Raw genomic sequence first — 24,622 nt, forward strand, 5'->3', positions numbered from 1 at the left:
CAGAGGGAATTAGAAATAAAGGCCTGTCTCTAATATAAGCCTGCTTCCAATAAAGGCCTGGTACCCTCTGCAGTTGAGGTAAATAAAGGCCCGGGCCAATATTAGAGGAAATACGGTATAGCTAGTTACTCACCTGCGCAGAATCAGCCACTCCTCCAGAGTAAAAAAAATGACAAGGATATCTACGTTGGCCCTGAGGGTCAAAACACAACAACATTTCACAAAACACAACGGCATTTAACAAAACACAACAACATTTCACAAAACACAACAACATTTAACAAAACACAACAACATTTCACAAAACACAACATTTCACAAAACACAACAACATTTAACAAAACACAACATTTCACAAAACACGACAACATTTCACAAAACACAACAACATTTAACAAAACACAACAACATTTCACAAAACACAACGGCATTTAACAAAACACAACAACATTTCACAAAACACAACAACATTTAACAAAACACAACAACATTTCACAAAACACAACATTTCACAAAACACAACAACATTTAATAAAACACAACATTTCACAAAACACGACATTTCACAAAACACAACAACATTTCACAAAACACATTTCACAAAACAAATGAACATTTCACAAAACACAACATTTCAAAATACAAATTAACATTTCACAAAACAAATTAACATTTCACAAAACACAACATTTCACAAAACAAATTAACATTTCACAAAACAAATTAACATTTCACAAAACAAATTAACATTTCACAAAACACAACATTTCACAAAACACATTTCACAAAACAAATTAACATTTCACAAAACACATTTCACAAAACAAATTAACATTTCACAAAACAACATTTCACAAAACAAATTAACATTTCACAAAACAAATTAAAATTTCACAAAACACAACATTTCACAAAACAAATTAACATTTCACAAAACAACATTTCACAAAACAAATTAACATTTCACAAAACACATTTCACAAAACAAATTAACATTTCACAAAACAAATTAACATTTCACAAAACACATTTCACACAACAAATTAACATTTCACAAAACACAACATTTCACAAAACAAATTAACATTTCACAAAACAAATTAACATTTCACAAAACAAATTAACATTTCACAAAACACAACATTTCACAAAACAAATTAACATTTCACAAAACAAATTAACATTTCACAAAACAAATTAACATTTCACAAAACACAACAACATTTCACAAAACAAATTTACATTTCACAAAACAAATTAACATTTCACAAAACACATCATTTCACAAAACAAATTAACATTTCACAAAACACAACAACATTTCACAAAACACAACGGCAAAAGAGAAAACAATTCAACATTTCACAGAAAACGGAAAAGGTAGGTCCTTTCTTTGTTGTTACTGATTGGATGTATTCGTTGTCACTCAAGGTAACAGGAAGTGGGACCAGAGCAATGGCTCTGAGAGATGTGTTCCGCTGGTTCAAATTACAGTAACAGAAAATGTGAAAATGTTTGTGAAATGTTCATTTGTTTTGTGAAATGTGTTTTGTGAAATGTTGTGTTTTGTGAAATGTTGTTGTGTTTTGACCCTCAGGGCCACCATAGTGTCCCTATAATTGTAATACAGTAAATGCCACTATCAACCAGCTAATTGTATGAAGCCTAATTGTAGCTAGCTAAATAGAAAGCAGAATATTTATCTCTTTCCTTTAGCCAATCCAGTAAGTTACTCACCTGTGCAGAATCACCTGCTGCTCTCTCTGCGGTTCCCTTTTCCATTGACAGTACAGAAAAAAATGAAAAACAATGGTGAAATGTAAATAGAGAACGAGATCCCTAAAACTGCAATAAATACCATGACTGTCCACCAGCTAATTGTACAAAGCCTGTTTGTGATAAGCTAAATATCAAGCAGAATATGAAATTCAGTGTCATCTTACCATATTATTTGGCCCTCCTAGTTAATCCTCACCTGCGCAAAATCAGCTGCTGCTCCTTGCTCCTCCTATACCCTGCAGGAAAAACAATGGTAAAATTAGGTAGTAGTAGTAGTAGTTAGAAATTGATCCCTGAAAAGTATCCCTAAAATTGTATAGGCTAAATACAATTATTGTCAACCAGCTAACTCATGATGCCAAGCTAACTGTAGCTAGCTAACATATATCAGGCAGAAATTTTAGCTATTTCCTGTGGCCATATCCCATTCCCAGCAACACACTCCTCATCTGTTTAAGATCATCATGTTCATGTACCGCTGCTCCTGGCTCTATCTATCTAGCCAATCCCTACATACATGAAGAGTTGGTATCGCACAGTTGCCAACACATGCTTTCGGGTCCTGTCTCACGCTCTCGTTTGTGTAGCATGAGTCACGCTACACAAACAAATCTCAGCCAGTAAACGCGTCAGAACATACTAGAAAGCAACTATTTTTTCTTCAAGGTTTATCTAAGAACCCTGGATTGTCTATTTTTCTTCAAGGTTTATCTTAAGAACCCTAGATTGGCTATATCTTCCACAGCACCGGCCATTTTTTTTGTCACTTAAGTGATTGTTGTTGCACTGCCTGCATCACTTCACCACGTTAGGCGCGAGAAGGTATCCCGAGCTCATCTACGTGAAAAGACAAGATGTATATGTTGGTTAATAGAGGTAAGTACCTTCACCCCTTAGATAACTGTTTATAGTAGGAATAATCTTTGTTTTTGTTCGGTAAATTTTCAGTCAGTAACGTTAGCAGCAGTGCTAGCTAAAGTTAGTGTTAGCTGGCAAACTTGAGACAGTCACAGTCAAACAGCTGCACACCTACCGCTAGTTAAGCGATGCAAATTAACTTAGCTAATGTACAACGCAGATTACAAAAAATGAAGTCCTATAACATACCCCGATTTTTGTTTTGACTTATGTGACCATTTGCTAGATTGCAGAGATGAGCATGATTACGTAATATCTGAGTAAGCCAGACATCTTAACCATGTTTCTCATAACCGGAGTATGAGCTTTTCCGGGTTATTCTAACCGAGTTGTAACGTTTTATTGTGTCAACCCAAAACAGGGTTACTTCAGTCACCAGAACATTAATCTCAATGCATGTAAACGTTGCCATATATAGATCACTTGAGGACTTTGTCCACAAACAATAGCCTGTGTAGTTAAAGTAAGCAATGAACATACATGAATTAAAAAACAAAACAGACAAAAAATAGCGTAAAATACTGTACTGTAAAATTGATTTAAAAAATATTGTATGCAGTCTCAGATTAACTATATTGTTTTAAGCTGTATATTAGTAGTCTATGGAAATGACATAATTCTTATGGCATCATGTACAGCTGCTTTTGGTCATTGTGGAATTCTAATTCATTGTTGAATTGAAACATCACGTGACTGACCACTACTCATTACTCCTCTTTTTCGAAATGGCCAAATGTCAGAGAAGAAATATAGCATGCATTGAAACAAAGAGGATGTAAATATACATTGATTATTCTAATCAAGTTATTTTTTCCTTTGTCAACCCAAAATAGTGTAACCAGGTTAAGAACATCAATCTCCATGCATATAAACGTAGACATAGATAGATCTCGAGGACTTTGTCCACAAACAATAGCCTATGTTAAACCTGCAATAAGCAATTTCAGACCCTATAACCGATCCTGAAACTAACGTGTGCTGTGTGTAGATTTCTTTGAGACGTAATGATATAAACCAATATCCACATATGCGGGTCAGCTGTGTTGCTGTTTTCACCTCTTTTCTAAAGGTTGTTGTCAAAACCCGGCCCGACATGAAGCTCCTCTCGGCCCATTCAGTAGACAGTAGTTTTTCATTTTTTTAAAAGTAGCTTGTCTCCTCCCTAGCTGTTTAAAAGCGCCGTTCACCCCCAAGCATAGTCCTTCGCTAGTTTTGTCCTTTGGGGCCTCCGTAGTCCAGGAGCTTTGCTTTATTGACAAATGTGTTGCGGTTTTTGTCACCCTCTAATTGTCGGAAAAAACAATTGCAACTTTAAGCTAAGCAATGTACATGCCTGAATTTTAAAAAAAAACATAACAAAAAAATGAGTACAGTAGATGCCGTAAAAATGTACTTAAAATATTTATTTTAGGAAGTAATTTCACAGGACTAAAAATGAGGAATTTGATATTCGTCCATTTCTCTGAATATCATTGCCTGGTATCTATCAGCTATATTTCTTCCTCTCAGTGTTTATAGAATTAGAGCACTAATTGTGGGTATGTGTCTCGTCAGAAGATAATTGCATCATTTAGAACATATAGAGGCGCCTCCATTGTGGTTTGCTTAGGACTTGATGATGGTCTTAAGACCTGAAGATGGCCATGGGTACTCTACAGGGAGGGTCACCGATATTGTTGTACATATATACTGTATAGGGTGTCACTGCTATTGTTATATATATATACTTTGCCTTACTACTTTGGTGGGCATTTTTGTACTCCAGTGCAGAGATGCCAACCTCAAACGATCAGAAAGTGTAGTAAGAGGTCTGCAAATGTGTAGTTGGTCAGCTTTGTCAGGGAGCACGCTGAATAAATGTTGGAGATGAGGTTATCTATGGATATCCACTGAGAAGCCTTCTATTTGGCGTCAGTAAACCTACACTCTCAGAAGTGACATAAGTACTCCTATATGGTACATTAATATTCCTTGCAGTACAACCCATAGGCAAAATGTAGATAGGCGCAACACAACGGGCAGACCACAGGCGGAACAAGAACAGACCGGCGTAGTAGCTTAACATGCCGTGCTGCAACTGAGCCACAACAAGTTCAGATATGCAAGTGTTACAAATGCTGCACTCCCTACTTGTCAAATCACATCTGCCACTGATTGGTCAAGCTAGGACAGAAACAGTAGCCTACCATGACCCCCAACGACTGTATAAAAATAGGCACATGTCAATCACTTTCACATCAGTGGATTTTTTTTTTAAATGCAGTAGTTCAAGTGTGTGTTGTAGTAGAGTAGTTGATCGTGATAATCATACACAAAAAGTGTAGTGGTTGGCATCTCTGCTCTAGTTTATATATTTATTGTAGATTTTTCAATTTTTGTATTGTACATGAAATCCGCTTGTTTGGGAATGTGGAGTGCAACTTAATCTTTATGCATTGTTCTGTACTCAGCTAATCATGTGACTGCATGGACTGATCATGTGATTGAATCAATAATGGCTACTTAAGATGGCTTCATTCTATGTTGTTTTTTAAGTCTGAGTCTAAGTCACTGTGCTCGAAACGTCACTTCTCTGGTCCATTGAAAGAATTGAAGGGAGCCTTGCAGTATGCAGACTGTTCTTCACTGATAAATTAGCCATCCCTTAAGCCCACAATTAATGATACAATTCAGTTTCTGAAATGATGAACAGGGTCAGCCGTCCCATTAGCCTATAGTTTTTGAAAACAAAATTATTGGGTGTAATTTTGTGAACTGCAGTAGGTGTAAACATAAGTGAAGGTCCAGGATAGAGTCAATAACGTGCTGATCAGTGTCAAGCAAAGTAATGAGGGGAGGGAAATTATTTGGAATGCACAAAGTAACAAAATGTATTCAATCTTATAATCACATAAAATATTGTGTTTGAAAACTGTGGCACCCTTATTATTGGCTTACGCACTAAGCCTAAGCCACTGATAAGTGTTCCTCATTATTCATCATGAATTTATTTCATGCAAACAGAATACATAGTTACCTACATCTTACTGGACAAAAGAAGATTGCATAAATTATGCTAATGAGCAAGGGATTGATAAGTATGAGAGTCAAGTCCAGAGTTACTGCTCAGTGGGGCAGAGATCAAGGATTCACATCATCACCGATCCATAAGCCTTCTTCAGGGTTAACAGGGATGGTATGAAAAATATAATTATAATCACTTTCTTCTAGAAAACAGATATTGTTGCAATTGTATAATCCTGCTAAAATAAATGTTATTGTAAATGTGATGAGAAGATGTGAGATTATCTCTGTATTAATGATTCATTTTAAACTGAAAACCTTATTTAGCAGGATAGCAGGAGCCAGAAGGCATGGAAACTGAATTCATTTTCAACAGGACTGATGTTGTTAAGGACATACACCTCTGTTATGAATCAGAAAATGTATCTTGCATGAAGGTAATCACCTCTTCAACAATACGTGTGTTATTATATCTTTTCCTTGGTTCATTATCTGTTCTCACAATGTGTGGAAACCTTCTCATAATAATTTCCATCATTTATTTCAAACAGCTCCACACTCCAGCTAACTACCTCATCCTCTCTCTGGCTGTGGCTGACCTCTTTGTTGGGGCTTTAGTCTTGCCGTTCAGCATAGCAGTCTCTGTAAACTCATGTTGGCATCTTGCAGATGTAATTTGTAAGATAGCACGCAGCCTTGATGTTTCACTATCTACATCTTCTATTCTGAACTTATGTTTTATTTCTATTGACAGATATTATGCAGTGTGTCAGCCTCTGAGGTATAGAAGTAAAATTAATTCTCATGCGGCTGTTATCATGATCGTGGTGAGCTGGGGTGTTTCTGGCCTACTTGGAATTGGCTTCATAATTATGGGACTTAATGAAGGAAAATGTGAAGGAAGGTGTTTTTCATTTCACATTCCAATTTCAAGCATTGCCGGATGTTTTTTCTCATTTTACCTCCCAGCAATCATAATGCTCAGTATCTACCTAAAGATTTTCCTGGTGGCACAGAGACAGGCACTCAGCATCCAGAACACAAACTGTCAGAGCATAAAGTCTGGAGCATCTGTCAGTAAGATGGAGAGAAAGGCCACAAAAACTTTGGCGATTGTTATGGGAGTTTTTCTGATCTGTTGGACTCCTTTGTTTACTGCTACGACCTTAAATCCGTTAATTAATTATTTAATTCCAATATCTGTGATTGAAACATTTACTTTGCTTGGATGGTTAAATTCAGTGCTCAATCCATTTGTTTATGCATTCTTTTACAGCTGGTTCCGGGCGGCTTTCAGAATGATCATTTCTGGCAAAATATTTCAAGGTCGTTTTGCAAACTCAAAATTGTTTTAACTGATTGACTGGAGTGCTTAAGTACTAACATGTCAATAATTATGCTTGGTAGGCTACAATAGATACAATTAACTTCCACTTCATCTCATGTATATTTATTCAATTTATTACTGTACTCTACGTACAAATGTTACATTTACATGCATGGAATAACCCAGCTATTGGCTAGATTCTAGTTCTAATCTTATTCAGGTTAAGATGATTACATCATCCTTTGATACTCTGTGATTGAGTATCCCTGTTGCAATAAATAAACCAGTTAACAGATTATTACCGTCCACAGATACAATGGTCTGCCAGCAAAACATTATGAAACATGTGGCTTTCATAATGTGGCCTTTGTGCTTTTTGTTGACATCAAAAAGAACATTGTGCGAGTTTGTGCAGACGGCAAACACCTCAAGCAAAGTCAGTAAAATGTTCACAATGACTCAATTGCATCATTACATATTTATGGTTATAATACCTCTGTGACTCTCATCCGTGATTTGTAGTTGTATAAGCCATTGGTAAGACATGAAGAGCTGTCACTGTACAACAGGTAATGTGAAATGGGTTATTTAAGTTAACAAACATGAATTGTTGTCTACTAATCAGCAGGAAACCATTAATGAAGGATGAAGATCTTTTAAAGGGGGTTGACATGAGTACAGTTTTGGGCAGGCTCTGTTAATGTTAGTAAATGCTCTATTGATGGAAGAGGAAGTTCCAAAACTGTGACAGATCGGTCATAAATAGGTCATGAACAGAGTTAAATTACTGCATTTACAAATGCATTTGTTAATAATCACTTAGTTAATATGAAGAGATTTATTCATGCCTTATTGTCATGGCTGCTCCATCTACTGCCCATTCCTAGTCTTCCTCTGCTTGTCGCCTGCCCAGCTGATTCTTATTGTGCTGATTCCCTTCCCAGTGTATATAAGGTTGTTCTTCCCTCTAGTTTGTGCAAGATTGTAATGCCAGCTATTCGTAGTATTCTGTTACATCACCACACGGCCATCTTGGTAGGAAAATAACAGGTGATTGTAATACATTATCAGGTGATTGCAATCAAATGACAAACACAGCCAATGAGCTGTGTGTATTGTAAAGCGCCATATTGGTAGGAAATGCATGGGACATCATGGAAATACTATGAATAGCCCTAGCCTGCAATCCAGTTTTTGATAGTCCAGTAGTAGACTACCTATTTGTCTGTTCCTATCTATCCTTTGAGTTCTGTTACCTGCCAGTTTACCATTAAACCATCAGTTATCCCTGCAACCTTTGCCTCCGTGTCTGCATTTGGGTCTGAGTCCTGAGCCTCACACTTAGTTAAACATTTGTTCACCATTAATTAATGCATTAACTCACATTAGTTAATACAACCTTATTATAAAGTGTTACCAGTATTTCTTACTTGTACATCGAGACTCAAATCTGAATCAGACATTACTCCTAAATTCTTTGCTGCAATTTGTAGACTGACTACAAAGTTGTTGCTGAATCAGCTTAACCCGTTGAGCTGAAAACACTAATGAAAAGTCTGTAACTCTTGAAATATATACGATTAGCATTCTTAGAAGTGGGACACTTTGTAGCTATGTGGTGTGTTCAATTAATGATAGGTATAACTTACGAATTTCTCCTTAAATACCCTATGACACAATTTGGCTCTGCACATGAAGTCAGGAAAGATATATTACAGAGTAGGCATATGTTGAGACAGTTGTAAAAACTAGTAGGAAAAACTAGGGACTGGGAATTACCAGCAAACATAGGCCAGCAACTTACAGTCCCACCAATGCTAGTCAGCACCAGCCTAAGCTCTGAACTGGTATTGTGGTGCAACACTCAGCAGTCTATTTCCACAAGTCTAAAGTATGTATCCAAAGATTAGTTTCTATGTTCTGGGATGAATGGATGGATTTACCTTTGAAAGGAGTGCGTGGTCTAGATGGTGACCCTGGGAGGACTTCAGAGGCTTCTGCCTCACCAGGGGTACTTACTCTCCGGGTACCTTGGGGATTGACAGTGTTGGATACAGGGTTAGATCTTGTGATCATGTGATCATGTGTTTGAATCAATGATGGGTACTTAAGATGGCTTCCTTCTATGTTGTTTTTTAAGTCTGAGTCTAAGTCACTGTGCTCGAAACGTCTCTTCTCTGGTTCTTCTTAAAAGAACTGAAGGGTGCCTTGAAGTACACAAACTGTACCGATAAATTACCCATCCCTTAAGGCCAATTCAGTTTCTACAATTACTACAATCAGTTTTAGAAATTATGAGCAGGCCATTTTAAGCCAACAGGTTCAGTTGTGCTATTAGCTTTATGTTTTTGAGAACAATGTTGAGGTTAGAAATTAGTGGGTGTAATATTGTGAACTGTTGTAGGTGTAAACAGTGTAGGTCCAGGGTAATTCTGATCAGTGTTGAGAGGAGGCGTGGACCGGGGTGGTTCTGGGAAGCCAGAACTTCCTGTTGAGCCTTCTGGAGCTGTCAGGGCCTGTGATGAAAACTGTGATGGTAGGTGCCCGCTTGATAACCCCAACGACAAATCCACTCTCACCTAACCCCATTTCCTTTAACATCCAAGGTAGGTTTATACTTAGGTGTTCACCCAAAAGAGAACAAGAGGATAATTACATGACAAGCTGTGCATTCTTCAATGTTAACATCTCTGTTAACATTAGATTCATATAAAATACCAAGTCATGAATTATGGGAAATGGAATGGTGATGGAGTGGGTAATGGGGAGGAAAGATTAATAAATAGGATTTGAGCTTTTGAAAGATGATATTAAGCAAAATAATGAGGGGAGGGCAAACACTTGAATTGCATAAAGTAACAAAATGTATTTAAGCTTAACATCATATAAAAAATAGTGTTACAAAGCCTCTTATCATTGGCTTATGAATAAGCCTAAGCCGGTGATAAGTGTTTCTCATTACACACCGGAAATTTAGCTCATGCAAACAGAATACATAGTCACCCACATCTTACTGGCCAAAAGAAGAGTGCATTAATTATGATAATGAGCTAGGGATTGATAAATACAAGAGTCAAGAGTTACTGTTCAGTGGGACAGAGATCAAGGATTAGGTATGGTATGAAAAAATATGGATTGCTAAAAAAAAAAATTATAATCACATTCTTCCAGAGAATACATATTGTTGCAATTGCATAATCTTGTTGAAAGAAATGTTATTGTAAATGTGACTGAGATCATTTCTGTATTGATGATTCATTTAAAACTGAAAACCTTACTTAGCAGGATAGCAGGAGCCAGAAGGCATGGAAACTGAATTCATTTCCAACAAGACTGATGTTGTTAAGGACATACACCTCTGTTATGAATCAGAAAATGTATCTTGCATAATGGTAATCACCCCTTCAACAATACGTGTGTTACTATATATTTTCCTTGGCTCATTCTCTGTTCTCACTATGTGTGGAAACCTTCTTGTAATAATTTCCATCATTTATTTCAAACAGCTCCACACTCCAGCTAACTACCTCATCCTCTCTCTGGCTGTGGCTGACCTCCTTGTAGGGGCTTTAGTCTTGCCGTTCAGCATAGCAGTCTCTGTAAACTCATGTTGGTATCTTGCAGATTTAATTTGTAAGATAGCACGCAGTCTTGATGTTTCACTATCTACATCTTCTATTCTGAATTTATGTTTTATTTCTATTGACAGATATTATGCAGTGTGTCAGCCTCTGAGGTATAGAAGTAAAATGAATTATCATGCTGCTGTGATCATGATCATGGTGAGCTGGGGTGTTTCTGTCCTACTTGGAATTGGCGTCATAATTATGGGACTTAATGAAGGAAAATGTGAAGGAAGGTGTTTTTCATTTCACATTCCAATTTCAAGCATTGCCGGATGTTTTTTCTCATTTTTCCTCCCAGCAATCATAATGCTTAGTATCTACCTAAAGATTTTCCTGGTGGCACAGAGACAGGCACGTAGCATCCAGAACACAAACTGTAAGGGCATAAAGTCTGGAGCATCTGTCAGTAAGATGGAGAGAAAGGCCACAAAAACTTTGGCGATTGTTATGGGAGTTTTTCTGATCTGTTGGACTCCTTTCTTTATTGCTACTGCCTTAAATCCGTTAATTAATTATTCAATTTCAATACCTGTAATTGAAACATTTATTTTTCTCGGATGGTTAAATTCAGTGCTCAATCCATTTGTTTATGCATTCTTTTACAGCTGGTTCCGGGCGGCTTTCAGAATGATCATTTCTGGTAAAATATTTCAAGGTGATTTTGCAAACTCAAAAATGTTTTGATTGACTGGAGTGCTGAAATACTAACATGTCAACATTTATGTTTGGCAGAATTGAGACAATTTATTTCTACTTTCTCATGTATATTTATTCAATTTATTAATGTACTCTATCCACAAAGGCTACATTTACATGCACAGAGTAACCCAGCTATTGCCATATTCTAGTTCTAATTTTATTCAGCTTAAACTGTTTACATCAGCCTTTGATACCCTGTGATTGAGTATCCCTGTTGCTGTGAATAAACCAGTTAACATAATATTCCCATTCACAAATAGAATGGTCATTATGTCAAAATAATATGTAATATATGGCCCTCAGCTGCTCACTTTAACTGAGCAGTAAGTTACTTCTAATATAGGTGAAAGAAATCAGGATCCCCATAGTAATAGTAAAAGTAAGTATTGTTTGAAGCTGTATATTAGTTTTCGTATGAAAATGACATAATTCTTTTGCTATCAGTAATGGCTGCCTTTGCTCACTGTAGAATTTTAATACATTTCTGAATGGAAACATGTAAACAATTACGGTAGCTGATGGGTGCAAACGCGCTACAAGGGCCAAAATAGAAATTGCATTAAGCAAAACGCACTGCAACTTCAAAAACAATACAAATTCAAAAATACATTCAAAAATCTAAAGCAAATCTAACAGAAACATGCTGCAAAAGAAGAAACGCGCTGCAGAATGCCAAAGCAAATACATTAACAGAAAACATGCTGCAAATTCATAAAAGATGCAAATTCAAAAACACAAGCAAACCACAAAGACAAATGCAAAAGAAAAGCGCTGCATTATCTAGTCAACATAATGGAAGTGCTCCAGGCCTCTAGGGAAGCGTTAAATGGAATAGGATGATTTTCGACACGAGAGAGAGAGAGACACACAGTTTCAACTGTTAGGCCCTATATCTAAATGTTGTTATGCTTGTTATTATTACAGTATGGCTGACTTTGAGGGCCTGATATGACTTTTCTTTAACAGCTTGGGCCTAAATGTTAGTGTGTAGTGAGAGTAGGCTACACATCTGCAGGAGTGTTTTGACATAGAACTTGTGCAGTTACTCTAAACTGTACAGTGTCCAGTCAGAAATATCAAAAAGTGTAATACATGCAGCATTTATAGTTAACAATGGCACATATTATAGCATTTTTCATTATTATTTTGACATCAAACATTACGTAATATGGGTGTTCACTTATTGAATTTGATGATTAAATACAAAGTAATTGGTTTAAAATAGTATTTATACATGTTTAAAATATTGCGCTTTTATTTTGAAGGCTAAACGCCAGAAGCGTTATTTTCTGTTAATTTGAACCAGCGGAAGGCATCTCTCAGAGCCATTGCTCTGGTCCCACTTCCTGTTATCTTGAGTGACAACGAATACATCCAATCAGTAACAACAAAGAAAGGACCTACCTTTTCCGTGAAATGTTGAATTGTTTTCTCTTTTGCCTTTGTGTTTTGTGAAATGTTGTTGTGTTTTGTGAAATGTTGTTGTGTTTTGACCCTCAGGACCACCGTAGGTATCCCTATAATTGTAATAAATGCCACTATCAACCAGCTAATTGTATGAAGCCTAATATTTATCTCTTTCCTTTAGCCAATCCAGTAAGTTACTCACCTGTGCAGAATCACCTGCTGCTCTCTCTGCGGTTCCCTTTTCCATTGACAGTACAGAAAAAAATGAAAAACAATGGTGAAATGTAAATAGAGAACGAGATCCCTAAAACTGCAATAAATACCATGACTGTCCACCAGCTAATTGTACAAAGCCTGTTTGTGATAAGCTAAATATCAAGCAGAATATGAAATTCAGTGTCATCTTACCATATTATTTGGCCCTCCTAGTTAATCCTCACCTGCGCAAAATCAGCTGCTGCTCCCTGCTCCTCCTATACCGTGCAGGAAAAACAATGGTAAAATTAGGTAGTAGTAGTAGTAGTTAGAAATTGATCCCTGAAAAGTATCCCTAAAATTGTATAGGCTAAATACAATTATTGTCAACCAGCTAACTCATGATGCCAAGCTAACTGTAGCTAGCTAACATATATCAGGCAGAAATTTTAGCTATTTCCTGTGGCCATATCCCATTCCCAGCAACATACTCCTCATCTGTTTAAGATCATCATGGTCATGTACCGCTGCTCCTGGCTCTATCTATCGGCTAACGTATACAGAAAAAGTGTCAATCCCTACATACATGAAGAGTTGGTATCGCACAGTTGCCAACACACGCTTTCGGGTCCTGTCTTATGCTCTCGTTCGTGTAGCATGAGTCACGCTACACAAACAAATCTCACGCCACTAAACGCGTCAGAACATAGAAAGCAACTATTTTTTCTTCAAGGTTTATCTAAGAACCCTGGATTGTCTATTTTTCTTCAAGGTTTATCTAAGAACCCTGGATTGACTATATCTTCCACAGCACCGGCGCATTTTTTTGTCACTTAAGTTGTTGTTGCACTGCCTGCATCACTTTGCCACGTTAGGCGCGAGAAGGTATCCCGAGCTCATCTACGTGAAAAGACAAGAAGATGTATATGTCGGTTAATAGAGGTAAGTACCTTCACCCCTTAGTTAACTGTTTATAGTAGGAATAATCTTTGTTTTTGTTCGGTAAATTTTCAGTCAGTAACGTTAGCAGCAGTGCTAGCTAAAGTTAGTGTTGGCTGGCAAACTTGAGACAGTCACAGTCAAACAGCTGCACACCTGCCGCTAGTTAAGCGATGCAAATTAACTTAGCTAATGTACAACGCAGGTTACAAAAAATGAAGTCCTATAACATACCCTGATTTTTGTTTTGACTTATGTGACCATTTGCTAGATTGCAGAGATGAGCATGATTAGATACTTACCGTAATAAGAAAGGATGGTGGAGTGGAGAGAAAGAGAGGAGAAAGGGAGAGGCCTGAAGAAGAGAAGGATAGAGAGGGAGATACAGAAAGAACGGACAGTGCTGAAGAAGAGAAGCAAAGAGAGGAGGATGATAGAGCAAGAAAAGACACTGAGGGAAAGGAACAAGAAGAGAGAGATGAAGAAAGAGAGCAGAGAGGAGCGAGCCTCCAGAAGTGGAAGATGATTTTCAGGTAACATATCCAATGCAGCAGTGGCAGATTTTAGTGTGCGGTCATGGAAAAGCTTTGTATACTTATTGATGAGTAAAATACTATAAGAATGTACAAAATGTGTTGATCTTAGTTTAAAAAATATTTTGTCTTACGTAATAAGACTGAGTCCAGGAACAGACTGTCACTTGAAGGCACACTATCATCTGTAATATTTATCAAGATGAGTCGGGTTGAACCGTGTTACAAATATGAACCTCCAGCAGAAATGATTAAGAAATCCAAGTCTGCAGCAGCAGCATACAACCAAGAGCATTCCTGATGAAGTATTACTTATGCACATTAGGCCTACAGTACTTTTTTTTTTTTTTTTAGCACAGAAACATGTTTTTCTAGCATGTGCTCACTGTACAACCCTGCTGTGGATATATATTGTTTATTTGTTTAGAATAAAACTTACCCATACTGGGTATTATTCTGGATGTGAAACCGCATAATTGCTAAGGATTGGTAAACAGAAGTGACTGAGTGAGGGAATGACTGACTGACTGACTGACTGACTTATTACATAACGGAATGCCTGACTGACTGAGTGACAGACTGACTTATTGAGGGAATGCCTGCCTGACTGACTGACTGACTGACTGACTGACTGACTGACTGACTGACTTATTGAGGGAATGACTGCCTGACTGACTGAGTGACAGACTGACTTATTGAGGGAATGACTGCCTGACTGACTGACTGACTGACTGACTGACTGACTGACTTATTGAGGGAATGACTGCCTGACTGACTGACTGACTGACTGACTGACTGACTTATTGAGGGAATGACTGCCTGACTGACTGAGTGACAGACTGACTTATTGAGGGAATGACTGCCTGACTGACTGACTGACTGACTGACTGACTGACTGACTGACTTATTGAGGGAATGCCTGACTGACTGACTGACTGACTGACTGACTTATTGAGGGAATGCCTGACTGACTGACTGACAGACTGACTTATTGAGGGAATGCCTGACTGACTGACTGACTGACTGACTGACTGACTGACTTATTGAGGGAATGACTGACTGAGTGACAGACTGACTTATTGAGGGAATGCCTGCCTGACTGACTGAGTGACAGACTGACTGACTTATTGAGGGAATGACTGACTGAGTGACTGACTGACTTATTGAGGGAATGACTGACTGAGTGACAGCCTGGCTGACTTATTGAGGGAATAACTGCCTGACTGAGTGACTGAGGGAATGACAGACTGACTGAGCAACTCAGTGAGTGAATGACTGACTAACTGAGTGAGACTGAGTGAGGGAATGACAGACTGAGTGACTGACTATGACTGAGGCATTGACTGACTGACTGGTTATCCTGTTATCACGTTACAAATTTATGCTTGTAGACAACCATACTTTTTTGGATTTTTTCAAAGAAAATACATGTATGAATTTCAATGATTACTGGCCTAAATATCGCTGATTCCCATTATATATTTGTTTAAAGGTTTTAGAATTATTTTTAGTGTTTTACTGCTGTAGAATGCAGAAAATTTTACGATTTATGAAAATCAAAGTCCCCTATTATGGTTTCAGCTGGCATGGGGGTGAGTATAGATTATGACTGAATTTTCATTTTTGGGTGAACTATTCCTTTAAGAATAAGCGCAAATAAATCCAACAAAGTTCAAATGAAAAGGCATGAAAATTGAAGTGTTGTTGCTTATTATTATTTTTATTATTTAGTTATTTATTTATTTTAATTTTGCAGCAGACTGGATGTTTAGGCATATTTTTTCCCTCTGCTGGATAATGCACTTTTTTATTTTGTCTTAAATTGGAAGACATTTTTGCAGTCTTCAGCAATTTAATCTCTCTTTCCAATTGTATGTTTATTGTCATTATGTCCTGGTAATGTTTTTAAAAAAAATTCAATAACTCCCATTTCTGCTAAATCCCTTTTCATCTTTTCCTTTCTGCTAAATAGTATTAATATATGCCTTAGTGTCTCTATTTCACCACATGTAGTTCTTTTGAACAGTTGGGGATGAGTAAAGACGTTGTTATGTCAAAATAACTGACCCCCTTAGCTTTTTTCAGGTAGTATTTTCAAGGGGCGAGGGCCGTTTTTGTTCCAGAGCCCAGCAAGAAGGAGGTTTTACTCTTTTTTTTTATTGAGTATTTATTTGTGTCAATCTGCCTTGTCACATTTACGGTCAAAATGTGTTAAGATGTTTTTATTATTCATTTTCAAAACTTTATTTGATAACATTATGCATTTTGGAGGTTAGTTTAGTTTGGAGGTTAGAGTTAACTTTGTTATGATGACATCTCATGCAAACAGAATACATAGTTCACCACATTTGATTGGCCAAAAGAAGATTGCATTAATTATGACACTAGGCTGAGGATTAATAAGTACAAGAGTCAAGTCAAGAGTTACTGCTCAGTGGCACAGAGATCAAGGATTCGCATCACCATATGCATGAGAACCATCTGCAGGCTTAATCCGTATGAAAAAATATGGATCTCTAAAATAAAGTGAGCATTTCTTTTTTGCAGAAAACTGATATTGTTGGAATTATATATTGTTGCTTGAAGAAATATTGTAACTGTGAGTGAGATTATCTCTGTATTAATGATGATTCATTTAAAACTGCAAATCTTGTTTAGCAGGACAGCAGGAGCTGAAAGGCATGGGACCTGAATTCATTTTCAGCAGGACTGATGTTCTGAAGGACATACATCTTTGTAATGAATCAGAAAATGTATCTTGCATAATGGAAATCACTCCTTTAACAATACGTGTATTATTGTATATTTTCCTTTGCTCATTATCTGTTCTCATAATGTGTGGAAACCTTCTCGTAATAATCTCCATCATTTACTTCAAACAGCTCCACACTCCAACTAACTACCTCATCCTCTCTCTGGCTATGTCTGACCTCCTTGTTGGGGCTTTAGTCTTGCCGTTCAGCATAGCACTCACTGTAAGTTCATGTTTGCATTTCAGAGATATAATTTGTAAGTTACGAGGCAGCCTTGAAATTTCACTGACTACATCTTCTATTCTGAATTTATGTTTTATTTCTACTGACAGATATTATGCAGTGTGTCAGCCTTTGAGGTACAGAACTAAAATAAATGTTCATGTTGCTGGGATCATGATCCTGGTGAGCTGGGGTGTTTCTGCCCTAGTTGGAATTGGCATCATAATTATGGGATTTAGTCAAGGAAAATGTGAAGGAAGGTGTTTTATATTTCATATTCCAATTTCAAGCATTATGGGATGTATTTTCTCATTTTACCTCCCAGCGATTGTAATGCTCAGCATCTACCTAAAGATTTTCCTGGTGGCACAGAGACAGGCATTCAGCATCCAGAACACAAACTGTCAGAGCATAAAGTCTGGAGCATCTGTCAGTAAGATGGAGAGAAAGGCCACAAAAACCTTAGCTATTGTTATGGGAGTTTTTCTGATCTGTTGGACTCCTTTCTTTCTTTGTATCAACTTTAAACCTTTTAATGAGTCAATACCAGTTCCTGTGATTGAAACACTTAGTTGGCTTGGATGGTCAAATTCAATGCTCAACCCATTTGTTTATGCATTCTTTTACAGCTGGTTCCGAATGGCTTTTAGAATGATAATTTCTGGCAAAATATTTAGAGGTGATTTTGCAAACTCAAAACTGCTCTGACTTATTGTTTGGAGTGCTGGAATATTGGCATGTTATTGTTATATTTCCACTTCATGTCATCTATATAGTTTTTTTTTATTATTACTGTACTCTACACACAGAGATATCTCTATCCCTTTAACAATAAAGCCAATGTAGTCAAGCAGGATACATAAATAAAAATAAACAGGTAACAGCATTACATAATGAATGTGTGTAGTAAATAATGTACTGAAATGAAAATAATGCTTACGTTTTTTTTGTTTTTTTTTGTTTTTCAGGAATTAATCTTACAGGATCTAAATCAAGTATCAATTGCATGCAGTCTCAGATTAACAATATTGTATGAAGCTGTTTATCAGTTTTGTTATAATAACATCAATAACAATTCTTATCACATTGAGAATGGCTGCTTTTCTCTCATTCTGAAATTTCAATAAATGCTTTATTTTAAACATCAAAGTCACACACATCTGGTCACTCCTTTGAAACAAACGATGGGAGAATATATGTGGGAGCTTTGTTTTTGATGATGGTGAACAGACATTAAGCACATATACAATAACACAAACAATAAGACAATAATAAATAAAAGAAAGGCAAACAAAAATATCTTGCTATAAATCAGGATTTATAACAAGTTTACATAGGAATTAAAATATGTTTGGATGTCTAGAAACAAGTTACATTAATTGTAAGCCCGGCTGTATAAGTGGTTCTGCCAAATGCTTAAAATGTAAAATGATCAGCTGCACCTGTCTCAGGCTGCACTCCGCCAATGGAGGTTAAAGGTCAGAGATTTATAATATTTAAAGCTACACTAAGCAATTTTTTCTGACCACTAGAGGGTGACAGAAACTGCAACACATTTTGTAAACACACACAGCAAAGCTACTGAGCGACGGAAGCCCTTAAGGACAAACTGTGCAACTTTGACATCAAGCTTTAGGAAAGAGGTGAAAACAACACAGCTGGTCCGCGTGTGTGGCTGTTTGTTTATATCATTACATCTCACGGAAATCTCCATGTAGCACACGTTAGTTTCAAGATTGGTTACAGGGTCTGAAATCGCTTATTGCAGGTTTAAATATCATCCCATCTTAGTTCTGATTACGTAAAAACCTTGTTACTGCATTTTATGGGAGAGGGATTTCTGACAAAGGAGAAAAGAGAGTTACAGTACTCTACACAAAACATGGATAATTTTCTCAAGGACCTTAAGGTCAGCAAACAAGCACAGACCCTAAACAGGCCCACAGCGCGTTTTTAATTCAATTCAATGCAAAGTTTTAATTAGTCCATCAAGAATTATAATTTATTATTCCTGATTTTTTGTTAATAAAACCGGAATTCACTAAAAGCCTTTGTTTTATTTATTTATTTATTTAACCTTTATTTAACCAGGGAAGTCAATTGAGAACCAAGTTCTCATTTAAAATCATGACCTGGCCAAGAGGCAATAACAGTATACAAGTCTATACAAATAGTAAAACATAAACAAACAACATTTGAGTCAGTTTACAGTAAAACATCATGATATACACAGTATGTACAACAACAGAAATCTATGTATAGTTGCAGGGCCAGAAGAAGCAAATTCAAAAGCAGGTGCAGTAATCAGAAACTATGTCTTCTAATGATTTGTTAAAGGAAGGCAGTGGAATGAGGGTGTGGAGTTTTAGGGACTTTTGCAACTCGTTCCAGTCACTAGAGGCAGCGTACTGGAATGAGTGGCGGCCAAAGGAGGTGCGGACTTTGGGGATGATCATAGTTATGACTTTGCCGAAGCATAGATTACGGTTGCTGGTGGTGATGTTGAGTAATGAAAAAGGTATGTCGGATTTTTACCAATGATGGATTTATAAATGAACTGATACCAGTGGATTTGTCGCCTGGTGTGAAGTGATGACCAGTTGACTAGAGAATAGTCAATAAGTGTACTCTAACTGTACTCTTTTCAACAGTTGGGGATGAAAAAAAATGTGGTTATGTCAAAATGGTCCCTTTAGCTTTTTTCTGGTAGTATTCTCAACTGCCAGGGGCCTTTTTGTTTCAGAGCCCAGCAGAAAGTACATAGCTATGCTCTTTTTATTGAGCATTTATTTGTGGCAAGGTAGATCTTTTTTTAGCCTGCCATGTCACATTTAGGGTCAAAATATATTTAGGTTTGTTAAGATGTTTGTTTTGTTCATTTTCAAAACTTTATTTGAAAATATTATGGATTTTGGAGGTTAGTTTAAACACATGCACACACACAATCATAGAGTTGGTGCATTATTACTCATCACAACTTTGTTATGATGACATCTCATGCAAACAGAATACATAGTTCACCACATTTGATTGGCCAAAAGAAAATTGCATTAATTATGACAAAAGGTTGAGGTTTGATAAATATTAGAGTCAAGTCCAGAGTTACTGCTCAGTGGGACAGAGACCAAGGATTCACATCACCATAGATGCATGAACCATCTGCAAGCTTAATACATATGGTATGAAAAAATATGGATTTCTAAAATAAAATGAACATTTCTTTTTGGAATTACATTTCTTGTCAGAATTACATATTCTTGCTTAAAGAAATATTTTTGTAATTGTGATTGAGATGTGTCTCTGTATTTATGATGATTCATTTAAAACTGTAAATCTTGTTTAGCAGGATAGCAGAAGCCAGAAGGCATGGAAACTGAATTCATTTTCAACAGGACTGATGGTGTTGAGGACATACATCTCTGTTATGAATCAGAAAATGTATCTTGCATAATGGAAATCACTCCTTTAACAATACGTGTATTATTGTATATTTTGCTTGGCTCATTATCTGTTATAACAATGTGTGGAAACCTTCTTGTAATAATCTCCATTATTTACTTCAAACAGCTCCACACTCCAACTAACTACCTCATCCTCTCTCTGGCTATGTCTGACCTCCTTGTAGGGGCTGTAGTCTTGCCGTTCAGCATGGCACTCTCTGTAAGCTCATGTTGGTATCTTGCAGATGTAATTTGTCAGGTAGGACGCAGCCTTGATACTTCACTGACTACATCTTCTATTCTGAACTTATGTTTTATTTCTACTGACAGATATTATGCAGTGTGTCAGCCTTTGAGGTACAGAGCTAAAATAAATGTTCATGTTGCTGCGATCATGATCGTGGTGAGCTGGGGTATTTCTGTCGTAGGGGGAATTAGCATCATATTTATGGGATTTAGTCAAGGAAAATGTGAAGGAAGGTGTTTTATATTTCATATTCCAATTTCAAGTATTATGGGATGTATTTTCTCATTTTACCTCCCAGCAATCATAATGCTCAGTATCTACCTAAAGATTTTCCTGGTGGCACAGAGACAGGCACTCAGCATCCAGAACACAAACTGTCAGAGCATGAAGTCTGGAGCATCTGTCACTAAGAAGGAGAGAAAGGCCACAAAAACTCTGGCGATCGTTATGGGAGTTTTTCTGATCTGTTGGACTCCTTTCTTTCTTTGTGTCACCTTTCAACCTTTGAGTAATTATTCAATACCAGTCCCTTTGATTGAAACACTTAGTTGGCTTGCAATGTCAAATTCAATGCTCAATCCATTTGTTTATGCGTTCTTTTACAGCTGGTTCCGGGCCGCTTTCCGAATGATAATTTCTGGCAAAATATTTCAAGGTGATTTTGCAAACTCAAAACTGCTCTGACTTATTGTTTGGAGTGCTGGAAGTATTGGCATTTTATTGTTAGGTATTGAGGATGGCACAATACAGGTCAACGCCTTATTTCCACTTCATGTCATCTGTAATTTTTTTAAAACAATTACTACTGTACTCTAACACCTTTAACAATATAGCCAATGTAGTCAAACAGGGTACATAAATAAAAATAAACAACAGGTAACAGCATTACATAAACAATGCATGTAGTAAATGTAATGAAAATAATGCTTTCATGTTTTTTTCCCCATGAATTCATCTTACAGGATCAAAACCAAGTGTCAATTGCATGCAGTCTCAGATTAACAATATTGCATTAAGCTGTTTTTTTAGTTTTATTATAATAACAACAATGACATAATTCTTATAACATTGAGAATGGCTGCTTTTGCTCATTCTGAAATTTCAATAAATGCTTCATTTTAAATGTCAAAGTCACACACATCTGGTTATTCCTCCTGTGAAACAAAAGATGGAAAACAAATATGTGGAAGTTTTGTTTTTGATGATGGTGAACAGACAAGCACATATGCAACAATACAAAAAACAAGACAATAATAAACAAAAGACAGGGAAAAAAGAAGTTACACTAATTGTAAGCCCAGCTGTATAAATGGATCAGCCAAAATGCTTAAAATGTTAAATGGTCAGCATCTGAGGATCTCAGGTTGCATTCCGCCAATGGAGGGTAAAGGTCAGAGATTTCACTAGGAGTAATCACATAAAATTAGCTCTAAGGGGGCTTTCACACCTACCCTGTTTGGTCCGTTTTAATCGAACCATGATGCGTTTACTCCGTAAGTCCGGTTCGTTTGGAGAGGTAAGAACACGCATTCGAACTCTGGTGCGGACCAAACAAGCGAACCATGGTCCTCCTGAAAAGTCGGGACTCGGTCCGTTTCCAAGTGAACCACGGTTCGGTTCGCTTTAGGTGAGAACGTAATCAGACTTAATATAGGACCTAATATAGGAAGCAAACCAAAATACAGTGCATTGTGGGTTGAAAATGGATGTTGACACTTGGCAGAGACAGCCGTGCCGCTCACTAGCCTAGCAGCAAAATGAGCCGAGGGCAAACGTGGGGGAACAATGAGGTGAGGGCTCTTCTGGAAATATGGGCTGATGATACTATTGCACAGATGCTTGTGGAAACACATAAGAATACCGAGGTCTTCAAACTCTTCAGTGATAAACTGAAAGAAAGGGGAATTGAGCGCACAGTGGACCAATGTCGGTTGAAAGTTAAAAAACACCAAATCATAATAATCAAAGCTACTATCGCAATCGCAATACTCTGCTGTTGCTCCATTGTTGTCCGTGACAATGTGATTGACAGGAAGTGATTTTCTCTCGGAAACGTTCTGTCCAATAGATGAACGGCATGTAGGACGGCATGTCATTTGTTTACAAATGTCGGTTCACTTAACACAGGACCGTGTGAACACTGACCGGACCTAATGAAAAATGCAACAAAGTAGCAACTCATCCACTGATTCGGACCAAAGCAAACGGACTATAGGTGTGAAAGTGCCCTAAAACTAGCAGTCTGCCAGTAGAGAGGTGCTAAAACTGGGGAAATACAACCCCATCTCTTAGTTTTGCTTAAAAGCCTTGCCACTGCATTTTATGAGAGAAGGATTTCTGACAAGGGAGCAAAGAGAGTTACAGTACTCTACACAAAACATGGATATCTTCTCCTAGGGTTAGGGTTAGGGTTAGGGTTAACCCTAACCTTAAAAGGTAACTTCGGTATTTTTCAACCTGGACCCTATTTTCCCATTTTTTTGTGTCTAAGTGACGAAAGGGGACAACAATTTTTGAAATTGGTCCAGCATTGAGCGAGATCGCTTCAGCCGGCAGCCGCAAAATGAGCTGCAATGTAATCCGATGGGGCAAATCGCACCGTCAATGTACGTCCACTAAAAGTGCTTGTTTTTGCCACTGACAGGCTCAGATTGTTGTTATAAGTGTCCGACAACATTATGGAAAGGACCCTACAGAGAAATGAAACGTTTTTCTTTACCTTTCGCTTGATCCGGTCTGTGTGTAACTTCCTGCAACAACTCAACTCTCGCGAGACTTGGTTACAGTGGACGTACATTGACGGTGCGATTTGCCCCGTCGGATTACATGGCAGCCCATTTCCCGGCTGAAGCGATCTCGCTCAATACTGGACCAATTTCAAAAATTGTTGTCCCCTTTAGTCACTTAGACACAAAAAGATGGGAAAATAGGGTCCAGGTTGAAAAATACCGAAGTTACCCTTTAACCCTAACCCTAGTCCCTGTACCAGAGAAACTCTGCGCCCAGTTCACCAGGCCTGACAAGGAGGAGGCAGTGGCCAGACACAAGTCACGGTTCTTCAAGGACATGTGAGGTTTGGCTCAATACATAATATGTTGTAAGAATACATTTCTGGTTATTGATGTTTATGTGATTATGTTTGCCAGTTCTATTACCACCCGTTGATGTATCCCTGTCATCAAACTCTAAAATCTACCTACTTCTTTTTTTAAACAGGCACCAATGAGTTCCTGTCCAGGGGTGGGGGTTGAGAACAGGCCCAGGTCCTGTCAGCCCGACTACACTTCAGACTGCTGTGTACTCCCTGGTTGTACTCTTCACATGGAGCACGGTATCTGAGACCACACACGAATAAATGATTGCAATAACCAGACACTTGTGTTGTATCAGTACTGAACACTAAACACCATTTTAACATGGGGAACAGTGACCCACCATCTACATCAAAGAAAATTAAAGAATAAAGATTCCTGGCAGGGTAGTTTTAAAATTGAAGAATACCGCTTCAAAATACTCAGTTGAAACATTTTCATG

At 37.4% G+C, this 24,622-nt stretch overlaps 4 protein-coding genes across 4 annotated transcripts; all 4 read left to right on the forward strand.

Annotated features, from left to right (window-relative positions):
- The first annotated feature begins 6,050 nt into the window (after positions 1-6,050).
- Positions 6,051-7,055, forward strand: LOC139922102 (trace amine-associated receptor 1-like). The gene has a single exon (XM_071912552.2). It carries the CDS (start codon positions 6,051-6,053, stop codon positions 7,053-7,055), a length of 1,005 nt encoding a protein of 334 aa, XP_071768653.2.
- Positions 7,056-10,332: 3,277 nt separating this feature from the next.
- Positions 10,333-11,337, forward strand: LOC139911677 (trace amine-associated receptor 1-like). Its single transcript, XM_071899246.2, has one exon. It carries the CDS (start codon positions 10,333-10,335, stop codon positions 11,335-11,337), a length of 1,005 nt encoding a protein of 334 aa, XP_071755347.2.
- Positions 11,338-17,107: 5,770 nt separating this feature from the next.
- LOC139911636 (trace amine-associated receptor 1-like) lies at positions 17,108-18,109 on the forward strand. Its single transcript, XM_071899195.2, has one exon. The coding sequence runs from the start codon at positions 17,108-17,110 to the stop codon at positions 18,107-18,109; it is 1,002 nt and encodes a 333-aa protein (XP_071755296.2).
- A 2,658-nt stretch (positions 18,110-20,767) lies between these two features.
- Positions 20,768-21,772, forward strand: LOC139911674 (trace amine-associated receptor 1-like). The gene has a single exon (XM_071899243.2). The coding sequence runs from the start codon at positions 20,768-20,770 to the stop codon at positions 21,770-21,772; it is 1,005 nt and encodes a 334-aa protein (XP_071755344.2).
- Positions 21,773-24,622: the final 2,850 nt, after the last annotated feature.

This window comes from Centroberyx gerrardi, chromosome 18 (genome assembly GCF_048128805.1).
Source record: "Centroberyx gerrardi isolate f3 chromosome 18, fCenGer3.hap1.cur.20231027, whole genome shotgun sequence".
In the NCBI taxonomy this organism is placed as follows: domain Eukaryota; kingdom Metazoa; phylum Chordata; class Actinopteri; order Beryciformes; family Berycidae; genus Centroberyx; species Centroberyx gerrardi.